The 25,968-nt window shown below is 58.0% G+C and overlaps 3 protein-coding genes across 12 annotated transcripts in view; 1 reads left to right on the top strand and 2 right to left on the bottom strand.

Annotated features, from left to right (window-relative positions):
- Window positions 1-16,421, bottom strand: part of WWP2 (WW domain containing E3 ubiquitin protein ligase 2) — a 29,043-nt gene extending 12,622 nt beyond the window's left edge. For both annotated transcript variants that reach the window (XM_033069447.1, XM_033069448.1), the window contains exons 1-8: window positions 16,356-16,421; window positions 14,357-14,440; window positions 13,710-13,857; window positions 13,314-13,432; window positions 7,970-8,107; window positions 7,221-7,317; window positions 2,736-2,935; window positions 2,105-2,321 (exon numbers count right to left, since the gene is read on the bottom strand). In XM_033069447.1, coding sequence (XP_032925338.1) covers window positions 2,105-2,321; window positions 2,736-2,935; window positions 7,221-7,317; window positions 7,970-8,107; window positions 13,314-13,432; window positions 13,710-13,857; window positions 14,357-14,426 — 989 coding nt within the window. In that variant the 5' untranslated portion in view covers window positions 14,427-14,440; window positions 16,356-16,421. The remainder of the gene's footprint in view (window positions 1-2,104; window positions 2,322-2,735; window positions 2,936-7,220; window positions 7,318-7,969; window positions 8,108-13,313; window positions 13,433-13,709; window positions 13,858-14,356; window positions 14,441-16,355) is intronic.
- Window positions 16,422-16,537: 116 nt separating this feature from the next.
- NOB1 (NIN1 (RPN12) binding protein 1 homolog) lies at window positions 16,538-20,089 on the top strand. The gene is made up of 9 exons (XM_033069449.2): window positions 16,538-16,646; window positions 16,728-16,860; window positions 16,967-17,100; window positions 17,168-17,236; window positions 17,316-17,441; window positions 17,549-17,758; window positions 17,996-18,093; window positions 18,171-18,315; window positions 18,639-20,089. The coding sequence occupies exons 1-9, from the start codon at window positions 16,569-16,571 to the stop codon at window positions 18,906-18,908; spliced, it is 1,263 nt and encodes a 420-aa protein (XP_032925340.1). The 5' UTR covers window positions 16,538-16,568; the 3' UTR covers window positions 18,909-20,089.
- A 596-nt stretch (window positions 20,090-20,685) lies between these two features.
- Window positions 20,686-25,968, bottom strand: part of NFAT5 (nuclear factor of activated T cells 5) — a 53,106-nt gene continuing 47,823 nt past the window's right edge. For all 9 annotated transcript variants that reach the window (XM_033069367.2, XM_033069368.2, XM_033069372.2 and 6 more), the window contains one exon: window positions 20,686-25,807. The gene's annotated coding sequence lies outside the window, so the exon portion shown is untranslated. The remainder of the gene's footprint in view (window positions 25,808-25,968) is intronic.

Here is a 25,968-nt window from a genome sequence, read left to right as displayed (position 1 = left end):
CGACAGCGCCGCTCACCCCCCGCTCCGGCGGCCGTCCCCACACGGGATCATCCCTGATAGGATCCAGATGCAGCAGCCAGCAGCCCCCTCCCCTCCCTTCACTGCCAACCCACCCAGAAGCCCCAGCAGGAGAGCTGGGACCCCCGAGGGCTCGGGCTCTGCGGCACCACACACGCTCCCGGTTCCGCAGGGGAACCGCCTGGAGGATGGGAAGGAGGTTTTGGGCACTGCCAGGGCTGGAATTACTCAGAACTCCTTCCAGCCCTCTCCAGCCCCTAGGACAGACTCACAGTTGTGTGAGGGATGCCTTTGAGCCGCCACACCTGGTGCAGATGTTAAGGCAGAGATCTGAGCACAGCAAATCGTTCGGGATCCCCACATGAACCCAACTGTCTGTCACAGCCTGGGACGAGCAGGGAGGCTGGGGCCACCCTCCAGAGGCTCAAGGGAATGCTCCCCATGCTCTCTGGGAAGGAAGGAGACACTCGGGGCAGGGAGGGACGTGCCTGGCAGCTCTGCAGGGGCTCCTGCAGTGGCAGAGCAGGAGCTGTCCCCATGGGCCCCGCAGTGCTCTCACAGCCATCCCAGCAAGGGGCAATCTGCATCCCCATCTCCCAAACTGGGCCCCAAACCACCAGTCAGAATAATTCCGTGGTGAGGTGAGCCCGCCAAAAACCCAGCCTCTCTGGATCAGGGCTCAGGAGAACTGCAGCAGCTCGTTTACTCCACCCCAGGGACACAGTTTTGTGCAATCCCAGTTCAGCAAATCCCTGTTAGCCCAGGACCTGCTCTGGCAGCTCTCTGGAGACCTCAATGGATTCAACTCTCTGCTCTCCTTGATCTCTGGTCTCTCCCTGCCCAGGCCAGCACAGCACACGCTGCCCTCTTTCCCCTACAGATCCCACAGGCAGCACAGAAGGTGTTAATCAAAGGTGTCTCCAGAGATCCAGATTCCAGGAGCTCAGCCTGGAGAATGCCTCACTCCCCCTCCAATGTTCCTCTCCATCAATCTCCCAAAGCACAAGAGCTTTATCCTCCTCTCTGCTCTGTCACATCCTGGTGAGTGAGCTCCACAGGGAGACGGGCAAGGAGGACATGGCCACCTTTCCACCAGGTAAACCCAGCCTGGTGTGTCTCAGAAAGCAGTGCCTGCAGCCTCCCGAGCCTGGAATCCTGAGGTATCTGCAGCTTCCCACCCCAGCACAGAAACAACAGCCTGTTTCCAGCCCCAGGTGGGGAAAAGGAGACCTTCAGTCTACCTGGTAGGAGCAGAAAGGGGCATAAGCTCTGGCTGGAATAAAGGCCTTTTTGAGAGCCCTGGACTTTTCCAGCTGCCTGGAAACAGGAAGCGCCCAGGCCAGGAGAACAGAAACCCTCACACACCCGAGTAAAGGCACAGTGAGCCATTAACCCTAATTACCTGTGACTGACACGCGAGCGGGGCCTGACCTTGCAGGCATCGCCTCAGCCAAAGCAAAATAAACAGCTCCTTCATCCCAAACACAGGCCATTCACCCCCCCAGAACTCAGGGCTCTCACACAAGGGGAGAACCGTGCAGCTGCAGCACACTGGGGGCTGAGCCCAGACCCCGACTGCTGCCCCCACCCCGAGCCAGCAGCTCCCACTCCCCTCCCCTCTCAAAGTCCCCTGGAGGAGGAAGAGGAGGATGACCAGCATCTACTCCAGGGTCCTGCCCCCTGTCCCCAGCAGTGGCCAATGTCTCTGTGGTGTCCCTGGAGTGTGTCTGTGCCCTCCTGCTCAGTGGGAGCTCACTGAAAAACCACGCTCAGTCTCTGGGCATTTTCCTCTGACTGATCCTGTGAGAGAGGAGGGCTCTGCTGCTCCACGGGCACAGATGCTGAGAGGTTGCTTGGCACAGAGATGCCACCCACTGTTTAGTGTCCCAAACACCCAGCAGGCGCACGCCAGACCCCGGTCCAGACAGCACAGGGAGTAGCAGCTGTGCCTGTTCTGCTGAGCACCAGCATCTCCACCAGCTCCTGGGGCAGCACTTTCCCTCCCTGGAACAGCCTCCCATCCCAGTACACAGCAGTGCCCCAGGTGGTTCCTGCCCCACTCCCTGAGGTCACAGGCAGAGCTTACCCGGGGGGCAGAGCATCCAGGGCCAGCACAGCTGCCCGTGCTGGGGGGGCACTGGGGCCTGAGGCCCCCTCCTCTGCCTCTCTGGAGCTGCTCAGAGCAGGAGGGGCAGGAGCAGCGGAGCTGTCGGCCGTGCCGGACACCGCCGGGGTCGGAACGCTGGCACCTGCTGCTGGCCTGTCCTCATCCATGTCCACGGCACCCACGGCGTCCCCGTTGACTGCAGGGACAGAGGGCACCAGGTCAGCTCCAGGGAGGGGGCCAAGGCCAGCTGATCGTCCTGGGAAGCAGAGCACATAACAACCCAAGCACCAAGCACAGCACTCTCAGTGCCTGCTTCACCCACACCCCTCCGGGAACCACTGCCATCGCCTCCATCCTGAGACAGAATTTGCATTTGTGCCCAGGGTCTCTTCCACCCCTGGAAACATGCTGCATCCTGGATGGGAACTCAGGGAATGAGCAGGAGCACTCTGCGGAGCTGCCTGCCTTAGAGGGAAAATCAATAAAACCCCATCAATCCACAGGGATGGAACTCCCGGGCACTACAAGATGCATTATCTCAGCAGAGATTCATTGTGTCACAGTAGCCAGCCCTGAGCTCTGTCCCCACCTCCCACGAGCGCTGGCTCACCTGTGCCATTGGCCACGCCATTGGGCACACTGGTGGCCGTGCCGTTGGCTGTGCTGGTGGCCGTGCCATTGGCCATGCTGGTGGCCGTGCTGGTGTGCTGTGAGCTCTTGGCCTGCTGCCTGTGCCGGCTCCTGGCGCTGGGACTTTGCTCTCCGCTCCCCGTGTTTCCCCGGGCTGTTCCAGCCGCGTGTCGGTGCGTCCTGCGAGGAAAGGGAGCACAGGAGGTGAGAGACATCCCATGGAAAATGCCACTGCTGTCTCTTTCCACCCTGCTCTTCTGCTGCTTCCACCCAGCACAGCCAGTGCTGTCCCATGGGACAGGCCAGGGTACAGTTCCATGCCTCTGCTCAGGACAGTGTCTGAGGCTTCGTGCTGCCTGCTCAGACCTGCCCACAGTCCTGGCACACACCTGCCGGTGACAGAGACCCATGGAGAGTCACCTGGGTGACACCACCTTGCTCTGCTCACAGGTAGTCACTCTACATGCCAAGGAATGGCCCTGGATGCTTGCAGCCAGACACCTGCTCCCCACAGTGGATCCCAGCTTGATCCGTCCACCCCTGCAGATCCCAGGAGATCCCAGACCAGCCCTGGGTCCTGCACCACGGTGGGGACCCTGTGCTCCAAGCCTAGCACAGAGGCAGGTGAGGAAGGGGCTCCCAGGACAGCTGTGGCTCCAGAAAAGGAGGAGCTGAAAATGTGGGAGCTGAAATCACAGCACGAGTTGTGCCCAGCTCAGGTGCAGCTGCTCCATCTCTTGGGGATCACTGCCACCCTGGAGCTCACCTCCCACCACTCTCCATGGCCAGGGCAGCCCAAGCTTCACTGGCAGAACACCTGCAGCTCCCCCAAGCAAAACTCACTCCCTTGGATCATCCAGAGCCCCCAAGGCAGGACAAAGGCATTCTCAGAAAAGTTTGGCTTCACCTTAAGAATTCTTTCCTGCGAGGGAGGAGGGGGACAGGGCAGGAGGGGAGAGGCTGCCATTCCAAATTTGGGGGACCTGGGGAGCAGAGGCAGAGAGAGTCCAGGCACCTCCACCCAGGCTGGCAGCAACCATGGCGGGTAGAGACTGCAGGGAACAGGAAATCAGCTTCTCCCAGCCAAAATCTACCTTAAAAGGGCAAAACCCACAAACTGTCCCCAAGTCTCAGGGCTGGCGCTGGGAGGGGACAGCAGCTTGGCAGCAACAGGGCACAGATCAGTCATGCCACTCTCAGCAGCTCCAGCAACTGCAACCCTCCCACTGCTCTCCTTGGGGAGCAGCTCATGGCAGGGCTGGGACTGAGGAGACATGGGAAAGCAGGAGATGGTTGTTGAAAATAGATTAGATGAGAGCTACGGGCAGAGCAGGAGCTGCTGTGGCCACTTGAGCGAGTCACAGACCCCTGGGAGGTCAAACCCAGCCAGGGGCTCCTCAGACAGGGAGCTCCCTGAAACCCCAGCTGGCTCCCAGACCCAGCTCCAGGCTGGGGTTTGCTGGGTCCACCAGCACACAGGAACATCTGTGCCTACAGAAGAGGCTCCCCTTCCCCTATCCAGAGGAGAAGGGGGCCCCTCACTGCCGTGGCTCAGCAGGGCACACTGCTACCACCAACTCCCCAGAGCTGTCTGGGACTCCCCACATTCCCCCCACGGTGAGGCCAGAGGCAGCACAGCCCCATGGAGGAGCCACAGCCAGGAGGGAGCAGGCAGGTGGCACCTGTCCCGCAGGGAGCAACCTCCACGGCATGGGATGGGTCTGCTCCCTGCCCTCCTCAGCACAGATGAGCTCAGAACTGCACAGAGAGTTTTTAGAAACCAAAACAGGATGTTTCCAGGCTGCCAGCCGGCGGCACAGGGTTACCAGCCTGAATTAGTCAACCCGCCCAGCCCAGCCCAGCCCTCCTACGAGTGCTCCCATCTGGGCATTGTCTTTTAATAGACACTGGAATCAAACCCAGCAAGGCCACAGAGCACGGCGGGAAGGCAGCGAGCGCTTAAAATAGGAGCAAGGAAAAAGGCAGGCAGAGCACGGATGGAGCAGACAGGGGTGGGATGGAGTGGGGTGTGGGGATGGCAGCCCCTCTCCCACGCCAGGGACCAGCCACTGCTGTCCCCCAGCGACTTGGAGACCTTGGCTGGCTGCCCCATTGCCCCTCCTGGGCTGGGGCAGATGATGCCAAAGAGTGAAGTGGCATCAGCCAAGTGACATCAACCTTTCCCCTTCTGCCAAGGTGGACTCCCCTCGCCACAGAGGCCAACAGGGACCCCAGCCAGGAAACCCAGGAATGGCCAGTTCCTGCAGCTGAGGAGGTCCCCCATGAGATGCAGCAGAGGTGGCAGCATGTCTCAGTCCACTCAGCACATCAGACCCCAAGCTGTGGCCGAGGAGGAGGAGGGCAGAGCACTGGAGCAGCACTGGCTGTGGGGAGCAGGGCACGATGTCCAAGAAACAACCAGGACAGCCCCAGTGCCAGTGACAGCACAGCTCCCAAAACACGGAGCTGAGAAATTCCCCCTGTCCCTGCCAGCGTGGGGGGAGGCAGCCACATCCCCCAGCACCCACATGAGAAAAGCATGGAATATTTGGGTGCAAGGAGACTGAAATCTATTCTGTTCCAGCTCCTGCCATGGGAAGGGACACATTCCACTATCCCGGGGTGCTCCAAGCCCCATCCAACCTGGCCTTGGACACTGCCAAGGATCCAGGGACAGCCACAGCTGCTCTGAGCACCCTGTGCCAGAGCCTCCTCAAACAGGGGATGTGGCACCCATGGCCCCAGCTCTCAGCCAGAGCTCCCTCTCTCCCTGCACAGAGCTGTGGAATCTCACACCCAATCACCAAGATTAGCAGCAAATCCCAAGATGACATTTGTTCAGAAGAATAAAGAGAAGCCCTGACCAAGCAATTTCCCTTGCAGGGACAGTGTAGAAATAGCTGAGGAGCAAAGAATGCCCCTTTTCTTCCCATCCTGCTGCTGAGTGGCTTTGCCAGCATCCATCACCAAGCCCAAGAAAATAAACACGGCTCTGTGTATAAACACAGCAACCATCAAACAACATTCCCAAGTGCAAGGGACTCACATTCCACTTCAGAGCACGCAGCTGCTTCCACTGTGGGTACAGAGAGCAGTGCTCTGCCCCACGGAGCAGCACCACATCAAACTGAGCAGGTATGTCCAGAACAACCCTGAATTCAGGTGAGTGCAGCATGGACTGAGAACTGGCTCCGAGGTTTCCATACCAGCCAGGGGATTTGGCAGATGGCAGGCACACCTGGGAGGTGTCTGAAGGTGCCCTGCACAAGTCCTGGCCAGACTTCATCACACTCAAGGTGACACCTGAAGCAGAAACTCCTCACAGCTGATGGGAAAGCAGCAGGGAATGGGCAACAAGCAGTGCCCGGGCTCAGCCTTCCAAACCAGAACTTTCTTTGCAGGTTTTCTAGCACCTCCTGAGAGCTAAGCCAAGCCCAGCTCAGTCAGGTCACTGAGCACTTCCCACCCCTGGGGAGGCTCTAACACCTGGGCAGTAGCAACCAACAGGAACAGCCACCACAAAAGGGCATGATCTGTGTTCACAAACCCCCGATTTCCATCACTCTCCCTCGTTGGGTAGAATATGAACACACAACATGGAAAGACGTCACTTTTTGAGTCAAAAAATCAGCTCTGGTGTGTGCCCAGCAGATAAAGAAGGAGCCCAAGAGCTCGAGGCGTGGAGCTTGTAGCTGAGTGCTCCTGAGCCTGGGCCATGCAGAACCTCCCACGGACAGGCTGCAGGCGCCCTCTCCACAGCCACACTCCTACCAGAACATCTGCACAGGCTGCTGGGCCACTGCCATGCTCTGGAAATATAAATAGGTGTTAAATTCAACTGCATGTTGACAGTGTGACACGTCTCAGTAACCACAGCTCCAAAAGGAGCAGCGCTGAGCCACTCCAGCCCAGCCAGGAGGCAGGGCAGGGCAGGGCACGGAGCCAGCTGCAGGATGGCCTGCTGCCCAAGCATCTCACTTCCTTTGGAAGCAGCTGTTATTTCCCTGCAGCTCTGCTCCTCCTGCTCTCCCTGGACCTTTGTAAGCATCTCCCTGTGGCCATTGCCCAGAGGGGCATTGTGCTCCCCAGCTGTGCTTGAGGGAAGAGTTGGGGGTTCCTGTGATCCCCATTTGAAGGGACCCCACTTTGCTGGTTTGCCTGCCCACTCACACAGAACATTTTTTCAGCTGACAGTGGAGCAACTGATGGAAACTCTCTGAGCCATCACACTTAGTGTTCCTTGAGACACCAACACTTCAGGAGAGGCTCAGCCTGGCTGTACAGTCACCCCTCTGCACTCCCAGCTCTGCTGTCCCCCAGCACATGCGACTCCTGCTCCAGACCTCCTGTGTGCTGCGTGCCAGGGGCTCACCGGGAGATCTGCAGTGGGGTGCACAGCACAAGGACAATCCAGACACAGCCACAGCAACCCCCCAGTAACGGACACGTGGCATGGGACCCTCACCTCGGTCTGCTGCCAAAGCAGTTGGTGCTGGGAGGTTGGTGCCGGCCCTCTGTGGCCACAGCTGTGCTGGTGGGGTCCCGTCCGGGCACCTGGGACCCTGCATGGGGGAAGAACAAGGGGTGAAGAAAAGGACTGAACCACCTGTAGATCAACCCTCCTTCCCTCCCTCCTGCCTTCCAGTAAGGAGCCCCAAAAGCACAACAGCCCCATCCCTTGCAGGACAGACCCCCAGCACCCAAGGGCCCCCCACCTCACACCACCAGCACCCCAAGAGGGACACAGGACTCTGCAGAGCTGGCAGTGCCAGGAGAGCACAGCATCCACAGCTCCCAGATTTCACAGGTTTTGTCTTCCAGTGACAAAGGAGCCAAGGGAAAGCAATGCACCAATCCCTGCTCTGTACAAGCTTTGCTCCCCTGGCAACCCTGAGAGATCAGATCAGCCACCAGCCCACGACCCCACACAGGCTCTGCCATGGGGAGCTCTCGTGAGAGCATCAGCAGACAGTGACACCATTTCCCCAGCCCTCCCAGGCAGCGAGGGAAGGGGCTGATCCAGCCAGGGAAGGGGCTGAGCCGTGTGGAAGGCTGGAGGAGGGCTGGAGAAGGGCTGCTCCTCCCAGGCTGCTGGGGTGAGCCTGGGCACGCTCCAGTTCCGCTCGGGCCAGAGGGAGCCCACGGGGCTGGGGTGGGCAGGGGCCTCACCGGGGGGCAGAGGCGAGTGCTGGCCCTGGGACACCAGGCACTCACCCTCCGGGCCCGCACTGCCGTCGGGAACGCTGCCCAGAGCAACAGCCGGCCCGTCCAGGAAAATCGTCAGCTCTCCTCCCGACACAACGCTGCCTTTGTTCTCCGCCTGCAGGTCCAGGGTCAGCTGCCTGTTCTCCACTGCGGCACACGGACATGCAGAGAGAGACCCCCAGTCACACCGGGTACCAGCCTGGCGGGGGTGGCTCCACTGCCCCAGCCCCGTGTCAGCCCCCCAGGCTTCCCCCATCCCCAAAGGACAATGTGCCCCTCCCTCAGGGACACCTGTCCAGTGAGCACCACCAGGGATGGCCCCACACCTGCACACAGCTATGCACACACCTACACACACACTTACACAAATGTACACACACCTCCACACACATATACACCTGCACACACCTACACACACACCTGCACACACACCTACACACACACACCTACACAAATGTACACATACCTCTACACAGACACACACCTACACAAACCTACACACACACCTGCACACACACCCAGTGGCACTGCCAGAGCACCCCGGGCAGGCCCAGCCCCTGTTCCTGAGGAAGATCCTTCTTCACCAGCCCTTGGGATCCCTCCACCCCTTCACTGGGGCTGCAGCTGCCCCAGGGGCCCTGGCTGTGACACTGAGACCCCCACAGCTCACAGATCCAGGAGCTCAGGCTGCAGGACAGATCCCGGCAGGAAAGCCAAGAGGTTTCACACAATCACAGAATCACCAGGCTGGAAGAGACCTCCGAGACCATTGCCCTAACACCTCAACTAAACCAGGGCACTGAGTACCACATCCAGTCTTTTATTAAACACTTGCAGGGACGGTGACTCCACCATCTCCCCAGGCAGACCATCCCAGTACTTTACCACTCTTGCAGTGAAAAACATTTCATAATATCCAACCTAAATTTTCCTGAGTGCAGCTTAAGGCTGTGTCCTCTTGTTCTCTCAGTGCTGCCTGGAGAAAGAGACCAACCTTCCTAAAAGGTCCTTCCTAAACTGAGGGGCTCTTTAAGATGACACAAGGGCAAGAGGGGTCCTGCATGATGGTGAGCATCCCTCCATCCACATCCCCATGCAGCCACTGACTGAAACCAGCACAAAGGGCTGTCCCCAAACAGGAACACTGCTGCAGCACTGGACTGCATTCACAGAAGGTTCTGGAGAGGGTGCCATGGGCTGGGAGGCTCCTGGAGACAACTGCCAGCTCCACTCCCTCCTGTGTGAGCCAGTCTGGCTTCATCAGCAAGGTTTTGCTGGTCCCTGGGGGCAGTGGGGGCACAGCACAGCCCTCAGCACCCACCCCATCACAGCAATACCTGCCAGTGCCAGCCAGACTGAAACACTCGGCTCCGTCACACAAGGCCAGAAAAATTTGGCTGCACCAGCCTGGGACACTGGCCCAGACGCTTCCTGACTCATTTGCTCAAATAATATTTTTATTATACACGGATTGCTCATGACACAATGGCACCATTTTTTAGCAACCTGCTTTGTGCCGGTGTGACGTGGGGACGGGGTGCGGCTCAGGCCAGCAGAGCAGATGGGAGCACATCCCCATGGAGCCTTGTCCCACCTCTAGCTGTGAGCTGTCCTGCACTGGGACTCGGCACTTCCTTCTCCACGGTCCCCAAAACCCAGTGACACAGGGTCTGCAGCGAACGCCTGTGGAGCTGAGGGAAGTCTCCAGTTTTTAGAGCCAAGAAGGCAGGTGTCTCCTGCACAAGGGGGACACAGCCCTGTCACTGATCACCACCATCCAACAAGGGACTGCTGAGCCTGGTCTTCCCCTCTGCCTCACAGAGCTGCACTCCACTCACTTCCATGGGAAACCGACCTCACAGACAGTTTTAAGAGCCTCAGACAGAAGATGCTACTGAGCACAGCCAAAAACCAGAACAAATCCAGACCCTGTTTCCCCCCTGGCTCCCCCAAGCCGTAGGAATCCACATTTTCTCCAGGGTGCCTCCATCCCCCTCCACGCGCGCCGCGCTCCGGGGCCGCACAAGCCCTCATTGTGCGGCGCCCAGCTGAGGCGCAAAGACAAGGTGTCTCCAAGTGGAGGATGTGAACATGAACCTCCCAGTCGGCTTCCTCCTCCCCCCTCCACCCCCTCCAGCTTTTTTAAAGAAAATAAACACTGGCAGAACCTTCCCCTCCCTGTCCCCGTGCAGCGTGCGGGACGCACAAAGGGACATTGCTGCTGCACCGGCGGCGGGTCCCCCGAAGGGCCCGGCACAAAGGCTGCCTCTGTCCCGCCGCCTGCCAGAATGTCAGAGGGATTATTATTATTTTGGGAGGGGGTCGGGGGGTGATTTGGTCCTGAATAAGGTCTCAGTTCAGCCACTTCCAGTGCCCTGCACGCAGCATCAGAGCTCCCATTTAGCAGAGGTGAGCTGGAATTCCCACCCAGCCCATTAAGCGGATTTACGGTTCCACGAAACGAGGCTGGGCGTGATAACGGCCCCGGGCTGAGCCCCAGCCCTGGGACCCCCAGGAACCACACGTGTCTGACCCCAGGGAGCTGCCACACAGGATGGACAGCCACTCTGTGTTAGGTGGCTCCATCTCCACAGCTGCATCCCAGATTTTCAGACAGAGAGCCAAAATGAGCTTCCCAGTCTCTCAGCTTCCCAAACCTACTGCCAAGCTCCTTACCCAGTCCCACTGGATGCAAAGGCCAGCTCCCATTCCAACAGCTCCAAGTGATCATCCAGCTTTTGTCTGGGATGAGTCAAAGCTCTCTGGTGCCGAGCAGGTGAAGTCGAGCTCAGCCTTTGTGCATTCCCACTGAAGGAATGACTCCATGCCATGGCTACAGTCCCTCCAGGAACAAGCAAGGGGCAAATTAAACCTTCCACAGACATTCCCAAACCAAGAAGGAACCCAGAGTTCAGGGGAAGGGATAATCTTTATTGTCCCATGAAAGTCTCCCCAGGGAAGCTTTGCCTTTGCTGCTGATCCAACCTCAACCACCAGCGAGAGACAACGGTGTCCCACTCCATTTATCTGCCAGGGACAACCAGGAGGGTCTCAGGTTTCTGTACCTTTCCCCTAAAAGGTGACATGGGATGGGCACTCTCCAATCCCCCTAGTGACCTACTGGCTGGCTGACCAGTTTTGTGGGATTACATCCTGGCCATGGCAGAGCCAGCTCACAGAGCAGCAGCACAGCACAGCTCCTTTGGCATCACAGTCATACTGGGGTGCAGCTGCACTTTTCCAGAGGCTGGGAACTGCTGCTGGTGTCCTGGAGGATCCCAGGAGGCTACAGCTCCAGCCACTCTGCCTGGGGCACTGCAGCAGGGACTCTGTGGTGCCACTCAGCACACAGGGGGACCAGCACAACCAGCAAGGCCCAGTCTGGGCTCCCACACAGCCCAGGATGCGAGGCCAGCCGGGGCCAGCAGCGAGCAGCTCCAGTAGCTGGGAACAAAGACGTGCCTCTGCAGCAGCTCAGGGGCCAGGCCAGGGGCCGTGCCTCGGCAAACGAGCTGTTTTATGGGAGCCCTGGGAGCAGCCCGGCTCCTGGAAGGCTCCAGCCCGTGCTGGTGATTGAGGCAGTCCTGACCCACCTCTCCACCTCCCCGGCCAATCCCAGGGAAGGCGGGAGGAGCTGCCCGCCAGCCGAGAGGCCCCGCAGGCACTGGGGTCCGGCAGCTGGGCTGGACCCCGGCACAGGAGCTCCTGCAGCAGCCAGGCTGTCAGCTCCAGAGGCACCCACAGCCTTCCCCGGAGCTCAGACCTCACCACCGAGCTCTTCTTCCATGTCCCAGGCTTAGAGCTGAGACCTTTCCCCACGAAGTGAGGCAGGAGGGCTGACAGCAGCATCCTGGCACGCACTGGCACAAGTGTCACCGGCTGTGAGGACACTGTCCTGCCCACTGAGGAGAATGAACACCAACCCAAGGCCACAGCTACACTCACAAATCAATATCCATCATAAAAACCTCACCAAAACCATAACAAACACAAGGAAGAGAGGGGCTGCTGCCTCAAGAGTTGACACTTGGCTGAGCACTTCTCAGCATAGAAGAGGGCCAGGCCCTTGTAGTGGCACAGGGCACATGCATTTCACTGCCCTTCCCATGAAGTGTCTGATACAGGATGGCTTGAAATCTCAGCTGCCTTCTGACCCAGCCCCTTCCTCAGGCTGGCAGGCAGAGGGAACACACACCCCTATTCCCAGGAGGCCAGGAGCCCCTGAGGAGGGGATCTCCCAGGCTCCCATGGAACCCCCAGCAGCCTCTGGCCCACTACACCTGCAGAAAAGCCCAAAGGCTGAGCCTGAGCCTGTAGAGAAGAGGAGGGAGCAGATGCCAGCCCAGATAAGGAGGGCAGACAGGAGCAGACGGGCAGCACCTTCCCAGGCAGGGCAGGGCAGGCTCTGCAGCTTTAAGAGTCCTTCCTCCCTCCCAGCCCACAGTGTCAAGGAAAAATCTGACACGTTTTTTCTGGGGGATGTTAATGGACAAGCTAGAACAGCCAGTTGCCTTTTCCATTCATTTTCCACACAGCCCCCCGGGATGGCTGGGAATGAAAGAGCCAATTGTGCCCCGTGGCAGCACAGGTAGGGCGGGAACCACGGCAGCCCCGGGAGCCCAGCACGGCCCCTGCACACCTCGGGAAATAACGGCTGCAGGGGAGGGTGCCCAGGGGCACAGCCCCACAGCTGTGGGGCTGGCTGGCAGCTACACCCCAACAGAGGGCACACAGCCAGGTCTCCAGAGGCTCTGTGAGAAGACAGCAGCAGCAGCACAGCTCGTGTGTGTCCCTCATGGCCACAGCACCCAGTGCCACCCAGAGCCACGGTGACACCGTGGGGACACCGGTGTGGTTTCAGAGCTGGTGGCACCAGAGGAAGCAGCTCACCCCAGCCCCCAGCACCAGGGAGGGTCTGAACCTGCCCTGAATCCCTGGGGGCACAGGAGGCCCCTCTCCCCGCTCAATACCAGGTCTGTGTCTCACAAGCTTTGCTTGGAAGAGACAGAGCCGGCCTTTTCCAGCCCCGCGCCGCCCCAGCCCTGAATGGCCGCCTTTATGTGGGAGCTGCTGTCACGAGCCACGCTCTGGCAACCGCAAACGGCGGCGAATAGCAGAGGGGTTTGTGTTAGCAGAGGGGTTTGTGTTAGCAGAGGGGTTTGTGTTAGCAGAGGGGTTTGTGTTTCCGAGCCGGCCGCGGCGCCCGGGCTGACGCAGGTACGGCTTGGGGCACGCCCGGTCTGGGGCACACAACGGCACCTTGTTGTCCCTTGTTCCCTGCAGGGACAGCACAGCCACCCCTGCCCCGTGCCGGGCGCGGGCACAGCCCCGGTGCCCCAGCCCTGGTACGCACGTTTGCCGCCGCCCTTGAGCAGGCTGCCGAGGCTGACGGAGGCGGCGCCCAGCAGCTCGTTCCTCAGCGTGTGGCAGATCCACACCTTCAGCTCCAAGTGGCTCTGAGCTGTGACATTCCTGCAGAGAGCGGGGAAGGGGATGTCACCGTGGCATCATGCCTGCTCCGTGCTTGGGGAGCAGGCAGTGCCACAGGCGAGGAGCACAGGAAGGTGGGCAAGGACGTGGGGCAATGGGAGACCCCCCTCCCACCACCCTCCCAACCTGGCTGTCCCTGGCAGTGTCCTCATGTAAAGGGCAAAGCTCTGTGACACCTGAGTGTCCCCAGCCAGTGGCACAGCAGGGCACACGGGGCCAGCCCCTGACCAGCCCCACAGCAGGGGTCACACAGACTCACAGCGTGAGGATCTCATTCCACAGCAGCTCAGAGACCCCCATCTGCTTCCCCGTCTTCTTGGTCTCACTGGGCAGCCCGTCGCCAGCCACCTCCACGTAGCAGTTCATCCGTGCTGGGCGGCTCTGGGCCTTGGGCTTCACTGACACAACTGGGCAGGGACAGGCACAGGTCAGGCCTGTGGGACACCCTGTCCCCTACCCCTGCCAGCTCAGGGTGCCACAACTCACAGCAGAGCTGGGAGAGCGGCAGTGGGGAGCTGGTGGCACCCAGCCCTGACCATGCCTGTCCCCAACTTCGCCCCTCCGAGGGTGGCAGGGCTGTCACTGACCCCACAGACACCTCCCTACCCCAGGCCCGGGGCAGGACGGGCCGGGGCAGCCCCAGGCCAGCAGTGCCTGCGGAGGGGCAGAGCTGGAAGCGGCTGCGAGGGGATGCGGCTCCGGGAGCCATCTCGCGGCCACGGGAGCACCGCGCGGCCCTGGCAGCGCCCCGCAGCCACGTCCCCAGGCAGCCGAGCCCAGCCCAAGGCACACAGGGCAGCCCCAGCCCCTGCTCCCCCCGGAGTGCCGTGTGCCAGCCCGGGGTGCAGGCAGAGCACACAGGATTGTCCCTGGCAGGGGCAATCCCAGCGAGGCAGCAGGACCCACCTTTCACAGAGAGCGGGGACTTCTCGCAGGGCGGCCCGGCCCTGGCCCTGCTGGAGCTGGCAGCGGCCATGGCATCACCCCCGGCTGGAAGCAGAGAGGAGACAACTCAGCACCCCTCCCACGGCACCCAGGGAGCCCAAACACAGCCCCGTGCTGCCATGAGTGCCCAGCATGGCAGGGACATGGGGACAGGGCTGGGCAAGCCCCGGGACACACAGGCTCCCTCTCCTGATAAACCCTGCACCAAAGGCAACGCTGTGTCCCTGGGAGAGCAACCCCAGCGTGGCAGTGCCATGAGCTGAGCTGGGCAGTGCCACCTCCAGACACCCCTCTGGGCACCTGAACCCCGGACCCACAGGTCAGGGCTGTTGGGGGACAGAGAAGTCACCAAAGCCTTGCCCTGGGGGACACTGAGTCACTACACATCATCAACAAAACAGCAAGGACACGGCAGTGGCACTGGCTGGACAGAGAACAGTCTGGTGACAGCATGGGGATCACATCCCTCAAGGGTAGCCCTGGTTTCAATATGATACCCAATCCCACAGGGTCACTGAAGCTAGGAAAGGCTCCAAGACCATCGTGTCACCCCCAGACAAGAAGGACACACTGTGACCCCAGGAACGGCGGCAGGACACGTGGCCAGGGACTCTGCCCAAAGCAGCAACCGCAGAGCAGAAGGGATGAGGTCACAGGTCACGCAAGAGCACGAGCTGGGAGCGTGGAGTGAGCCGTGGGCTGCTCCAGCCTCCTCCCTGCAACCCCAGGAACTGCAGAGGGCCAAGGTCACAGCCCAGCACCTAAGCCAAGAACTGCCTGGTCAGGACCACTGCCAACCTCCCCCACCCCTGCTCGGGGGAAGCAGGAAAAGAGGGAAGCAGCTCCAGACCCTCTCCCTGTGCAGGAGCCTCTTCCTTGCCCTCTTCCCTACATCCTCCTTAAACTGAACCAAGCTCCATCCCACGGCAGATTCCCTGTGAAATCCCCTCTCCCAGAGCCTCTGCTCTCCGTGCCAGCACAGCAAACCTGCCTGGCACCCCAGGGCCTGGCTGTGCCTCATGCAGCCCCCACCTCTGCCTGCAAGTCTCCATTTGGCACTGCCCGACCTCTGTCTTGGCTCCATCCATCAGCAGCCAGGGCTCCCGGGCACATCCCGGCTCCTGACCATGAGGGGGTCACTCACCAGGCTCACTGCCACAGTCACTGCCGTTCCAAATATCCCACCCACGGATCACCCGACCTTCCCTGAGGATATCGGACACTCCTGGTCCTCATGTCTCCAGCTCCACATCCCACAGATTCCATCGGGGCCCTGCCCCTCCTGTGCCAGCCCGTGCCCAGCCCTGCCCTAGCTGGGCTGTGTCCATCCTTCTTTCAAATCCTGACTCTTTTCCCCACTCCCTCTTTTCCTGACTCCGCACCATTTCTCTGCCACTCGTTCTGACACCCCCGGTCACGTCAACAAACACCTCCGTGCCCGCAGAAGCCCCTCGGTGCCCAGTGCCACTCCCCGGGCACGGCCTTCCCGTCCCGCGGCCTCTTCCCGTCCCGCACACCCCTCAGCCGAGCGGGGCCGTGACGGGGCCGGGGCGCTCCCGCACCCGACACACGGCGGGATCCCCCTGGGCCAGGCCGAGGCCTCCCTTCCCTCCCCGGCTTCCCGTTTCCGACAGCCGGGCCTGGCCTCCGGCTCAGCCGCGGGGCCGCCGCCCCGGCAGCAAGCACCGAATCCGGCCCCGGGACCGGCCCCGCAGCCCCGCACAGAACCGGCCCGGGCGCTGAGGGCATCGCGCAGAGGAGGCAGCGGCCAAGGGTCCCGCCGTGGCCCCGCTGTCCCGGGCGGTACCGGCACAGGCTGAGCATTCCCGGAGTGTTCCACCAGGCCGTGTCCGGCGGAGTACCCCAGTGCTGGGCCGGGAAGCCCAGCCCAGCCCAGCCCAGCCCAGCCCAGCCCAGCCCAGCCCAGCCCGTCCCGTCCCGTCCCGTCCCGTCCCGTTACCGGCGGCCGCTCCGCTCCCGCTCCCCGGCTCCAGCTCCCGCCGTCATGTGACCCCCAGCCCGTCACGTGACCGCGCCAGCCGGAAGCGGTCCCGCGGCAAGGCCGCCGCTCCCGGCGTACCCCGACTGAACTACAACTCCCGGCGTGCCCCGCGCCCGGACCACAACTCCCGGCGTGCTTCCCGCGGCGCTTCGACGGCAGCCGAGGTGGGCCATGGGGCATGCAGACATGGCGCGTGTTCCGCACGTCGTGGCCGACGCGGGCGCGTTCCTGAGCGCGGCCCCGCTGCAGGTACCGGGGGAACACCGGGGAGACGCTGGAGGGACGGGGGGAACAAGGGGTTACGGGCCGGTGTAACGGCGCTGCCCACAGGACATCGCAGACGCGCTGTACACCGTGCCCGAGGTGCTGGCCGAGATCCGCGACCGCCCCACCCGCCGCCGCCTCGCCGCGCTGCCCTGCGAGCTGCGCGTCCGCCGCCCGCGCCCCGAGCTGCTGCGCCTCGGTGAGTACCGGGCAGGCGCCGGTACCGGCTCCTTTCCCCCACGTACCGGCCCCGCGGCCCCCAGGGCCCGGCCTGGCCCCACGGCGCCGCTCTTCCCCGCCCGCAGTGACCGAATTCTCCAAGAAGACCGGGGACTACCCGAGCCTCTCGGCCGCCGACCTGCAGGTGCTCGCCTTGACGTGCCAGCTCCAGGCGGAGATCGCCGGCCCCGGCTGCCTGCGCTGGGAGCCGCAGGACAAGGTAGGACGGGCAGGGGCGCGGGGTCCCGGTTCCAGCGCCCCCGCTCATGGCCCGCGCTGCCCCCCAGGTGCGGCTCAGCTCCACCCCGCGGCACCCCGAGGCTCCGCTGCACCTCGCCGGCTTCCACCTGCCCAAGGTAAGGCACGGCCGGAGGGCGAGGGCTGCGGCCGCTCGGAGCCCCGGCTGAGGGATGCTCTCCCGTGCTGTGCCCGCAGCACAAGCCCGCGGCCAAGGGCCCGCACCAGCCCGGCCCGGCCCCGGCCGAGAGCGACGAGTTCGGATCCTTCCTGTACTGGCGGCCGCCCCTGCCCAGCATCGAGGAGGAGCTGCGGGAGCTGCTGGTGAGAATCTTCTGGAGCCTTCTCCCGTCCTCTCCCTGCCATCTCTGGCTGGCCTTTGCCGACCCGTCCATGCCACCCTGACCGTCCCTTCCCCCTGCATGGCCCAGGCCATCTCTGGTAGCCCCGAGCCCCCCGAGGAGCACCCGAGCTCTGTAGATGGAGCCAGCGCTGGCGAAGAGGAGGAGGATGAGGAGAGCGATGACGAAGGCTGGATAACTCCCAGCAACCTGAAGCAGGCCCAGCAGGACACAGGGCACTGTGACACTGCTCCCGTCGGTGTCCAGGTCGGCTGTGTCACCACAGACTTTGCCATGCAGGTGGGTGCTGGGCTGTAGCTTGGGGGCTCAGACCTTGGGGCTGCTCCCACCAAGGCAGGGCTGAGTCCCTGGGCAGGGAAGAGCAGCTTTGGGACAGCCCTGTGTGTCCAGCCAGCAGGGTCTTGGCCCCTGAAGCCTCTGCAAAGCCTGTTGGGCTCTCACTGCCCCAGGGCAGGGCCAGGGCCCAGCTGCCATCATGCCCAGCTGGCATGTCCTGGAGTGTCCCTGCTCTTGCAGAACGTGCTGCTGCAGATGGGGCTCCACGTGCTGGCTGTGAACGGGATGCTGATCCGCCAGGCCCGGAGCTACATCCTGCGCTGCCACGGCTGCTTCAGGTGCTGGGGCTGAGCCTGGGCTGGGCCAACCTTCCGCAGCCCCAGGAGTTCTGAACCCCTCTGTGCCACCCTTGCAGGACCACCTCGGACATGACCAAGGTGTTCTGCCCCCACTGTGGTAACAAGACCCTCAAGAAGGTGGCAGTGAGTGTCAGTGACGATGGGAGTCTCCACATGCACTTCTCCCGCAACCCCAAGGTGCTGAACCCCCGGGGGCTCAGGGTGAGTATCTGAGTTTGAAAAAGACCATCAGGATCATCCAGTGAATTCCTTGGACACCTCCTGGGCTGGGGACTCTACACCTCCCTGGGCAGCCCCTTCCCATGTGTCACAACTCTTTCTGTACAGAAGTTCTTCCATTGGGACTCTGGGGATGGGAGCCCAGCCTGTGGCTGGCAGGTTGGAGGGAATCAGAGCAAACGGAGAACATCCTCCAGCTGTTGCACGTGGACTCCAGGGCTTTTGGGCTTCCCTGCTCAGTACTCCAGAGGGCTGTGGCCACCTGGAGTCCCTGGGAGCCGGGGCTGATCCCTCGTGTCCCGCAGTACCCGCTGCCGGCGCCGCAGGGCGGGAAGCACGCCAACAACCCCCACCTGGTGGAGGACCAGCGCTTCCCGCAGCAGCGCCTGTCCCGCAAGGCCCGGCAGAAAACCAACGTGTTTGACCCCGATTACCTGGCCGGGGCCTCTCCCTTCGCTGAGAACGACGTGCACAGCCGGGCCGCTCACCTGAACCTGCGCGACGCCGCCCTAGGCGCCGGCCGCCGCCGCCTCAACCCCAACGCCGTCACCAAGAAATTCGTGAGGAGGAGGTGAGGGGCAGGACAGGCCCCACCTGCAGCACCCACCTGCCCAGGTGTGGTGGCTCTGACAGGGCAAGGCCGCTCCCAGCACCTGGGCATGGGCCAGGCCATCCTGTCCCCACTGTGCTGGTGCCCAGAGAGCCACCGTGACTGGGGGAGGGCAGGGTGGCTTCCCCCAGCACCCCTGGGCAGGGGTTGTGTCACCCAATAAACACCAAACCCCAAAGCACCGTGACTTGGTCCCATTTCTGCAGCTGCCTGTGCCAGGGGGAGCCTTTCTCTGCGCCTCAAGGGATGAGGAGGCTGGGACGGAGGAAGGATTTCTTGGATCTTTTGCCCCATGGGGTAATGAGCTCCAGAAGGACAAAACCCAGGGCAGGGGGTTGTTTCCACAGCCCAGGGCTCAAGGGGGAGACTCTGGGGTAAACCTTCTTGGATAAATCTGCTGAAATCTTTCATGATTGACTGTTGGGCCCAGCTCTTGCTGCAGTTTCTCCTTAACCCTGCTCAAATTGTTCAAAATAAGGCAATACCTGGTACCAGCTGTGGCCCTGGTCCTGGGGAGGTCACAGGCTGCAGGGGATCCCACACCACCAAGTCAGTGGGATTCCCAAGGACCTTTCCCTGCAGCAGCTGCAGCGCCCTGGGCACGGCCCTGGAAAAACCATCACAAGACTTTACACTGTAAAATGAAAACTTTCATTGTTTATTCTCGACTGCAGCTGTTTACAGAAATATAGTTGCGAGTATACAAATGTCCCAATAGAAGCAAAATATTTTATTTTTTTTTTTTTAATATTCAACAAGTTATCACAGGAGAGCTAAAAACATAGATGCAAATAAAATATCCCCTCATAGACAAACTGAAAACACCGGGAATCAGTGCCTGGAAAACCCACCTACGAAAGCCATATACACAGAACTGCACGAAGGAGTATCTGGTGCTACTTTCACATTGCAGGACACAGAAGAGGCAGCTCAGCGGTCGAGGGTGCACCCAGAACATCTGGCAGGCAGGGGAGAGCCCACCAGAGGTGCAGGGACAGAGGCTGGAGCTTAACTCAGCATCAGCTCAGATGGAAGTAACTCAAATTGCCTCCTTTTATCCAGAATAAAAAAGCTTCAGGAATGCTGCAGGCTGCTAAGGATACTGGAATGGGATCCCAGTTGTGCAACACCCAAAGAGCCACTTCCAAACAGGAACTTCCCCTGGACACGTTATCCCAACGTGGCCACGGTCCTGCCCAGGGCACTCGGGTCAGAGCCTGTTCATGGGGCAGCTCCAGGGCCAAAACAAAGCCAAGACCATTTACCTGGAGCTGGAATGTGTCACAGAGGGCTGCAGGGGGTGGGAGCCTGAACAGAGGGGTCAGGGAACTCCTGGATTCCTTGCCTTGTCCCTGCACAGTGAATGTCACGGGGCGATTTAATGAAGTGTAACAACAAAAATGACAACTCTGGAAAAAGCAGAATTCAGCTCTGCAAACTCCAGGAGAACAAAGGAGGAGACTGGCTGTCAGTGTGGTGGAGGTGATCTAAGAAAACCTGTACCAAGACAACACTGATCCACTCATGACAAATTCCAGTGGAACACAGATTTGGAACTGAAAGTCATGTTGGACACAATACACACTGTTGATTGTATGACCTGATTTAATGGCTGGTTCAGGGTGGAGATCAGGAAAGGTTCTTCCCCCAGAGGGTGCTGAGCACTGCCCAGGCTCCCCAGGGACTGGTCATGACCCCAAGGCTGCCAGAGCTCCTGGAGCCTCTGGACACTGATCCTAGGATGCCCAGGGTGTCTGTGCAGGGCTGGGCTTGGACTGGGTGATCCCTGTGTGTCCCTTTCCAGCTCAGAATATTCCATGAGTCTGTGATTCTTAGGGTTTGAGTGCTCACACAACCTGCAAGAAAAAGATCAGCACGAGTCGTGGCAGGTTCTTCATGGACAGAATTCAAGGGGAGCTTCACTGGCTTTCCAGGAGTTCTCTAGATTTTGACTGTTGACTAATGGGTCAGTTAAAAAAAAGCAGTTTACAGATCCCTGCCCTCATGGGAATAAATAAAAAGGCAGAGGAGCTTCCCCTCCCTGACCCAGCACAGCCAGGGACCTTTTGCTACACACTAACACCCAACACCCCCAGCTGGTGTCAGCACAGCCCATCCTCAGCCTGGGTGTCAGTTCCATCCTAAACCACATCTGCAAGTATGAACTAAAAGATATAAAAATACAAAAGTGGCCACAGCTGCTTCCAAGCCACAGATCCCAGCGAGGTTCCCAAGCAGAGCAAGTTCTGGAGCCACATCTCCAACAGGGACGCCCAGGACTGAGACGTGTGACACAGCTACTCATGAGTTACTACAAAAACCTCCTACTGAGGAAAAGGAATATTATTTCATGTTTATAAAAATGTTAATATAACAGTATTCTATGCATGTGTCTACTATTATTTATATATAATAATCTGACTCCTCTATATACATATATATAGTCCTAGAATATACAGGCAGTGCATATTTACATCCCTATACAGACTGGGAGAGGAAAATCCTCTCCTCCTGTGTAACCCCCCGAGTCCCCCACTCCCCTAGAGAATTTCACAAGTTCCTTTTTGCAGGAGTTTACCCCTGCTGCGTTTTTCCTTGTTTCTAACACATCTACCCCATTTTTAACACGTTTATCCCATTTCCAACCCTGACCTTGGTGCCTGCCTGGGGCACCACAGCTGGCACAGCTGGGCTGAGCAGGAACACAAAGTGCTCACAGGCTGCCACAAAAGACTAAACAAGCCCAAATTAAAACAAAGCCCCTGAACAAACACAGCATTCCACTGCTGTTTCCTTTTAGCTTCAACAGAATGGAGCTGCCCTGAGCCCCCTGAACACAAAACCCACCAATTCCTCAAATCTCAGTTTTGCACTAATGAGAAGTCACCAGTGACCAGGATTTCCTGTTATTGCCTTCCACCTACAGCTCAGAGCATGCCAAGCAATTCCCTCTCCTCTCTCCTGCTCCCCTCACTCAGATCCATGGCTGTGCTCCCTCCAAGCAGAGACACAAGAAAACAGGAATAAAAATCCATCAGACGGATCTTCCTTCTAGAAATTAGATTCTAAACCAAAATAGCAATGGAAACTTTAAAAAATAAAGTTCAGCTTATGCAAGTGAGGGAAGCTGCCCAGACTTGGTGCTTCCAGGTAAAAACCTGCCCAAGTTGTGTTTAACTGCTCATGCCTTGTTTTATCTCAAAACTGCACGGGAAGCAACCACCCTGTCAGTGATTAGAAGTAATCACAACCACTGATCAGAGAGTGGACATCCACTTCTGAACAGCCAGCCTGGAATTACTTCTTCAACTAGATTGTTTGCTGCAAGACAGGCAGTGAGGAGGCAATTAATAACAAAACAACTGTTAATTAAGCACAAAGCACCAGTAACTCGGTGCCAGAGATGTTCAGCTCAAACTGCAGTAAGGGTTGGCTCTGTGGTTTCTGGGTGGGCTCTGGTACACTCAGGGTCAAAGCTGAGGGGACATGGTGGGGGTTGGCAGCTCCATCTCCCTCCACTCTCACCTGTGCCCACAAATGGGTGCTCTGGGACCCCCAGGGATGCTGGATTTGCACAGACTGATAGCTCAGGATCCTCTCTGGCACCCAGACACGATGCTAGTGCTCCGGGTGCTCCTGGAACACCGGGGTCAGAGAGAAGCTCTGCTGCCCAGCCTCCACTGCTAAAAATGTCCCAAGTGAATGTTCAGGCCCCCGGTAAAACACAGGTGTGGCTCAGGCTGTGCTCCCTGCCCTGACACCCTGCAGCCTGTCCTGGAGCTCTCCTGGGGCTGATCCAAGCCCTGCACCCTCAGAGCCGCTGCCGAGCACGCGCCAACCGCTGAGCGACCTCTTCAGTCACACAAATACTTTTTGTAACCAAATCACATGTTCAAAGTGTTGTACATTTAAACATTGACCTAAAATGAACAGGTAAATTTAACACGAGGAAAGGAAGGTGTTTCCAGAAGGGAAAACTGGGATAGCACAGCCCTTGGTTGGTTTTTTTGTGTATTTTTTTTCTCTCTTCTCTTTGTAAGTGACCTCGAACATGCCCACAATTCAAACATACCCTTCCCTGGAGCTGTGGCAGGCTTGGGATGAAGTTTCTCTTCTGGGCACTCATCCTGTTCCATGGAGAATTGGTCCCTGGTGACTTGGCACTGACCAACAGACAGATAGAGCCCTTCGGAACAAGGAGCAAACTGAAGCAGCACACGAGCAAATCCATCCTTCCTGTCACTCCTTCCAGGTGACACCAACAGCTCATCCTGGGACACACATCCTGCAAACACCACCAGTTCCTTTCCCAGTGAGTGCCTATGGACTTCCATGGCCCTCTGGACCTCGTTGGGTCCGTTGTTGTCAGCCTGAGCAGCCCTACACAGCACCTGGGCACTGCTGGGGGCCGCTGCCTTCGTGTAGTGAACCTTTACAAGATGTTGGTAATGTTTTGTCTTAGCAGGGGAAAAAAAAATAAAATACAGAAAGAAAAAGTCTGGGTCGGGGTTAAAGCAGCTCTGGACATGATGCAGCAGGGAATTCTTTCTGTCCTGATTAAAATTTCTAACATTTGAGCATAATCATAAATTAGGAGTTAAAACACAGAGGCGCTAATAATAAAATATTAAATAGGCAATGAGAGCGGAGAAAAGCTGAATGGCTCATTCTGAGGGAAACCCCAATATTTCATATTTTATATAATCCTAAATGCCTCTGGGTTTCCTGGCTAGGCTGTGAGTGAGGGACACACCAAACACAGAGCGAAGCTTCTCGTGGCCAGCTGGACCAACACTGCCTGATGGAATGGCGAGAGATGAACACGTTATTTATGTTGCAAAAAGTACTTAAATACTCAATAAAGACATAACAAACCCCACCCCACCCCACTGTTATCAGACGCCACGTTGTGGTAGAACATCAGACAAACTCACAAATTTACCACAAAAATGTGTGGCAAAAAGAATATTTTATATATATGTATATATATAAATTTTTTATATTTATGCCAATGTACTCACTCAGTACAAATAGCAAAATAGTTATACCATTTCCTAAATACAAAATATAGCTTTCCAAAAAAATGAAACACACATTAGATATAAACCATCCAAAACTTGAACGATTGAAAACTGTATTCAAAATTAAATGACCCAGAGCAGGTCTCTTTCTGAAAAGTTCCCTTCATATCGGCAAGAAGCCTTACTACTGAAAACGTAATTCAATGCCTCTCAATGAGAGAGAGAAAGAGAGAGACAGAAAGAGAAAGTGAACGTCGTGACAGACCAACAAACGGGGGAATCCAGGAAAACCAACAAAAACTCTACACGGCTCAACTACGCACACCAGTTAAGGGGAAAACACACAGTAAACAGACTCGAGGAACTTAAAAAAAAACCCATTTACAGACTGTTCTTTTGTTATTTCAAATAACAAAAATGAAAAAATGAACGTGATACCAGCTACTCTCTACCGAGGCGGAACGGGAGGAACACGGATCTGAGCGAGGCTCTAGTGAGAGATCACACACTGTCCGCAGAGTTGAAGCACCCAAAAAAATCCACATGCCTCACAATACACCTGCATGGTCTGGAGTGGGTTGTTTTTACATTCGGTAACATCAGTCAATGATTTATTCCTTAGTTAAACATGAACAATCTAGAAACCAGACTCGGGGCTCGGTGGTAGAAAAAGGAAAAAATCACTTCAGAACTGCGATGAGCTCCATGTGCTACAAAGATGCAACAGCTCAGGATGAAGTGACCTTTTAAGAAGGCTTAAAAATGATGCAATTTGCCCCCTACTTGGAGTAAAGCCAAGCTGCAGATTTCCATCAGTCACAGCTGGAAGTGGTGGGTTAAGGGGGATTCCTGCGTTTAGAAGGTGGTGGAGAAATTGTTTCCTCTCTCCTTATGCCTTGATTATTTGTCAAAGCTTCTACTGACTAAGCAATTTACTGCCAAAGATTCCTAAAAGCTGTTTCTTTAGCTTTAAAGCCAGTAGGATATTTATGTCTTTTTTTAAAAACACAATACAAAACCGAGGGAGAGAAGGAAAACCATGGAAAGAATGGAAGGGAAGAAGCTGGTTTGGGAACAGCTCATGAGGCTTTACAGAGCTCTAACCCATCAGTCAGAACGAGAGACACAGAGCAGTCCTTCCCTCAGCCACACAGAACGCTCTGTTCAAGCTGAAGGTGTTCAGAGAAGATTTTAAGATCGACTGGAAGTTCCCCTTCATTTTGCAGAGCCACCAAACCCTTGCTCTATGTAGAGTTCCACGTAAGAGATGTGGAAAACCGTGAATCCCATGCTCAGATGGGAAATGGTTATTTACAGCAGCAATTCTCTGCTTGGTTCTTACAGCTCTCAATACTTTCAATTCATAAAGGGTGGGTTTGGCTCTCCTACTCCATGTAAGGATCCCTTCACTGACTGAGAGCTGAGTCACGGCTCGGGGCAGAGGCAGCTGCTGCTTCTGCTGCATGAGCTTCCCGAGGGAAAAAAGGGATGAGAAGAAGGAATAGGAGGGAAAAAGTAAACGTGGTAACATGGATTACCTTCCAACAACAATAATAACTGACCAGATATGCTTTAAATTCCAAGAGCCCCCACTGTGATGAGGTTTATGAACCTGGTAACAGCCCAACCCCACGCCCCAGCAACACAAAGCATAACTCCTCAGCATTATTGGCTATGGAGCCCAAACTCCATGGTCATGGCCCCAGGTCTGCCACTGGCCACACGTGTGCTCTTTAAAGAGGCCACTTTTCCACAGAAGCAATTGGTTCCACGCAGCCTAATCCAGAGTTGGAAGGTCTGAGAGGATCTGGGGAATCATCGCTTTTTTTTCTTCACGGAATTTCTGCATGAGAAAACAAGCAGAGAAGTCAGGCATAACTAACCACAGTCCCCTCTTCCTTCTGCGCAGTGCCTTGGTCTTCAGGGTGTTCCTCATGAGCAGGCACTGAACTGGGGGCGAGGAGTAAGAGAAGCTCTGGAGAGACTCCAAACTCCACACACAAA

This window comes from Catharus ustulatus, chromosome 11 (assembly GCF_009819885.2).
Source record: "Catharus ustulatus isolate bCatUst1 chromosome 11, bCatUst1.pri.v2, whole genome shotgun sequence".
Classification (NCBI taxonomy): Eukaryota; Metazoa; Chordata; class Aves; order Passeriformes; family Turdidae; genus Catharus; species Catharus ustulatus.
Note: the sequence above shows the minus strand (reverse complement) of the source record. Positions and strands in the feature narration are given on the sequence as shown.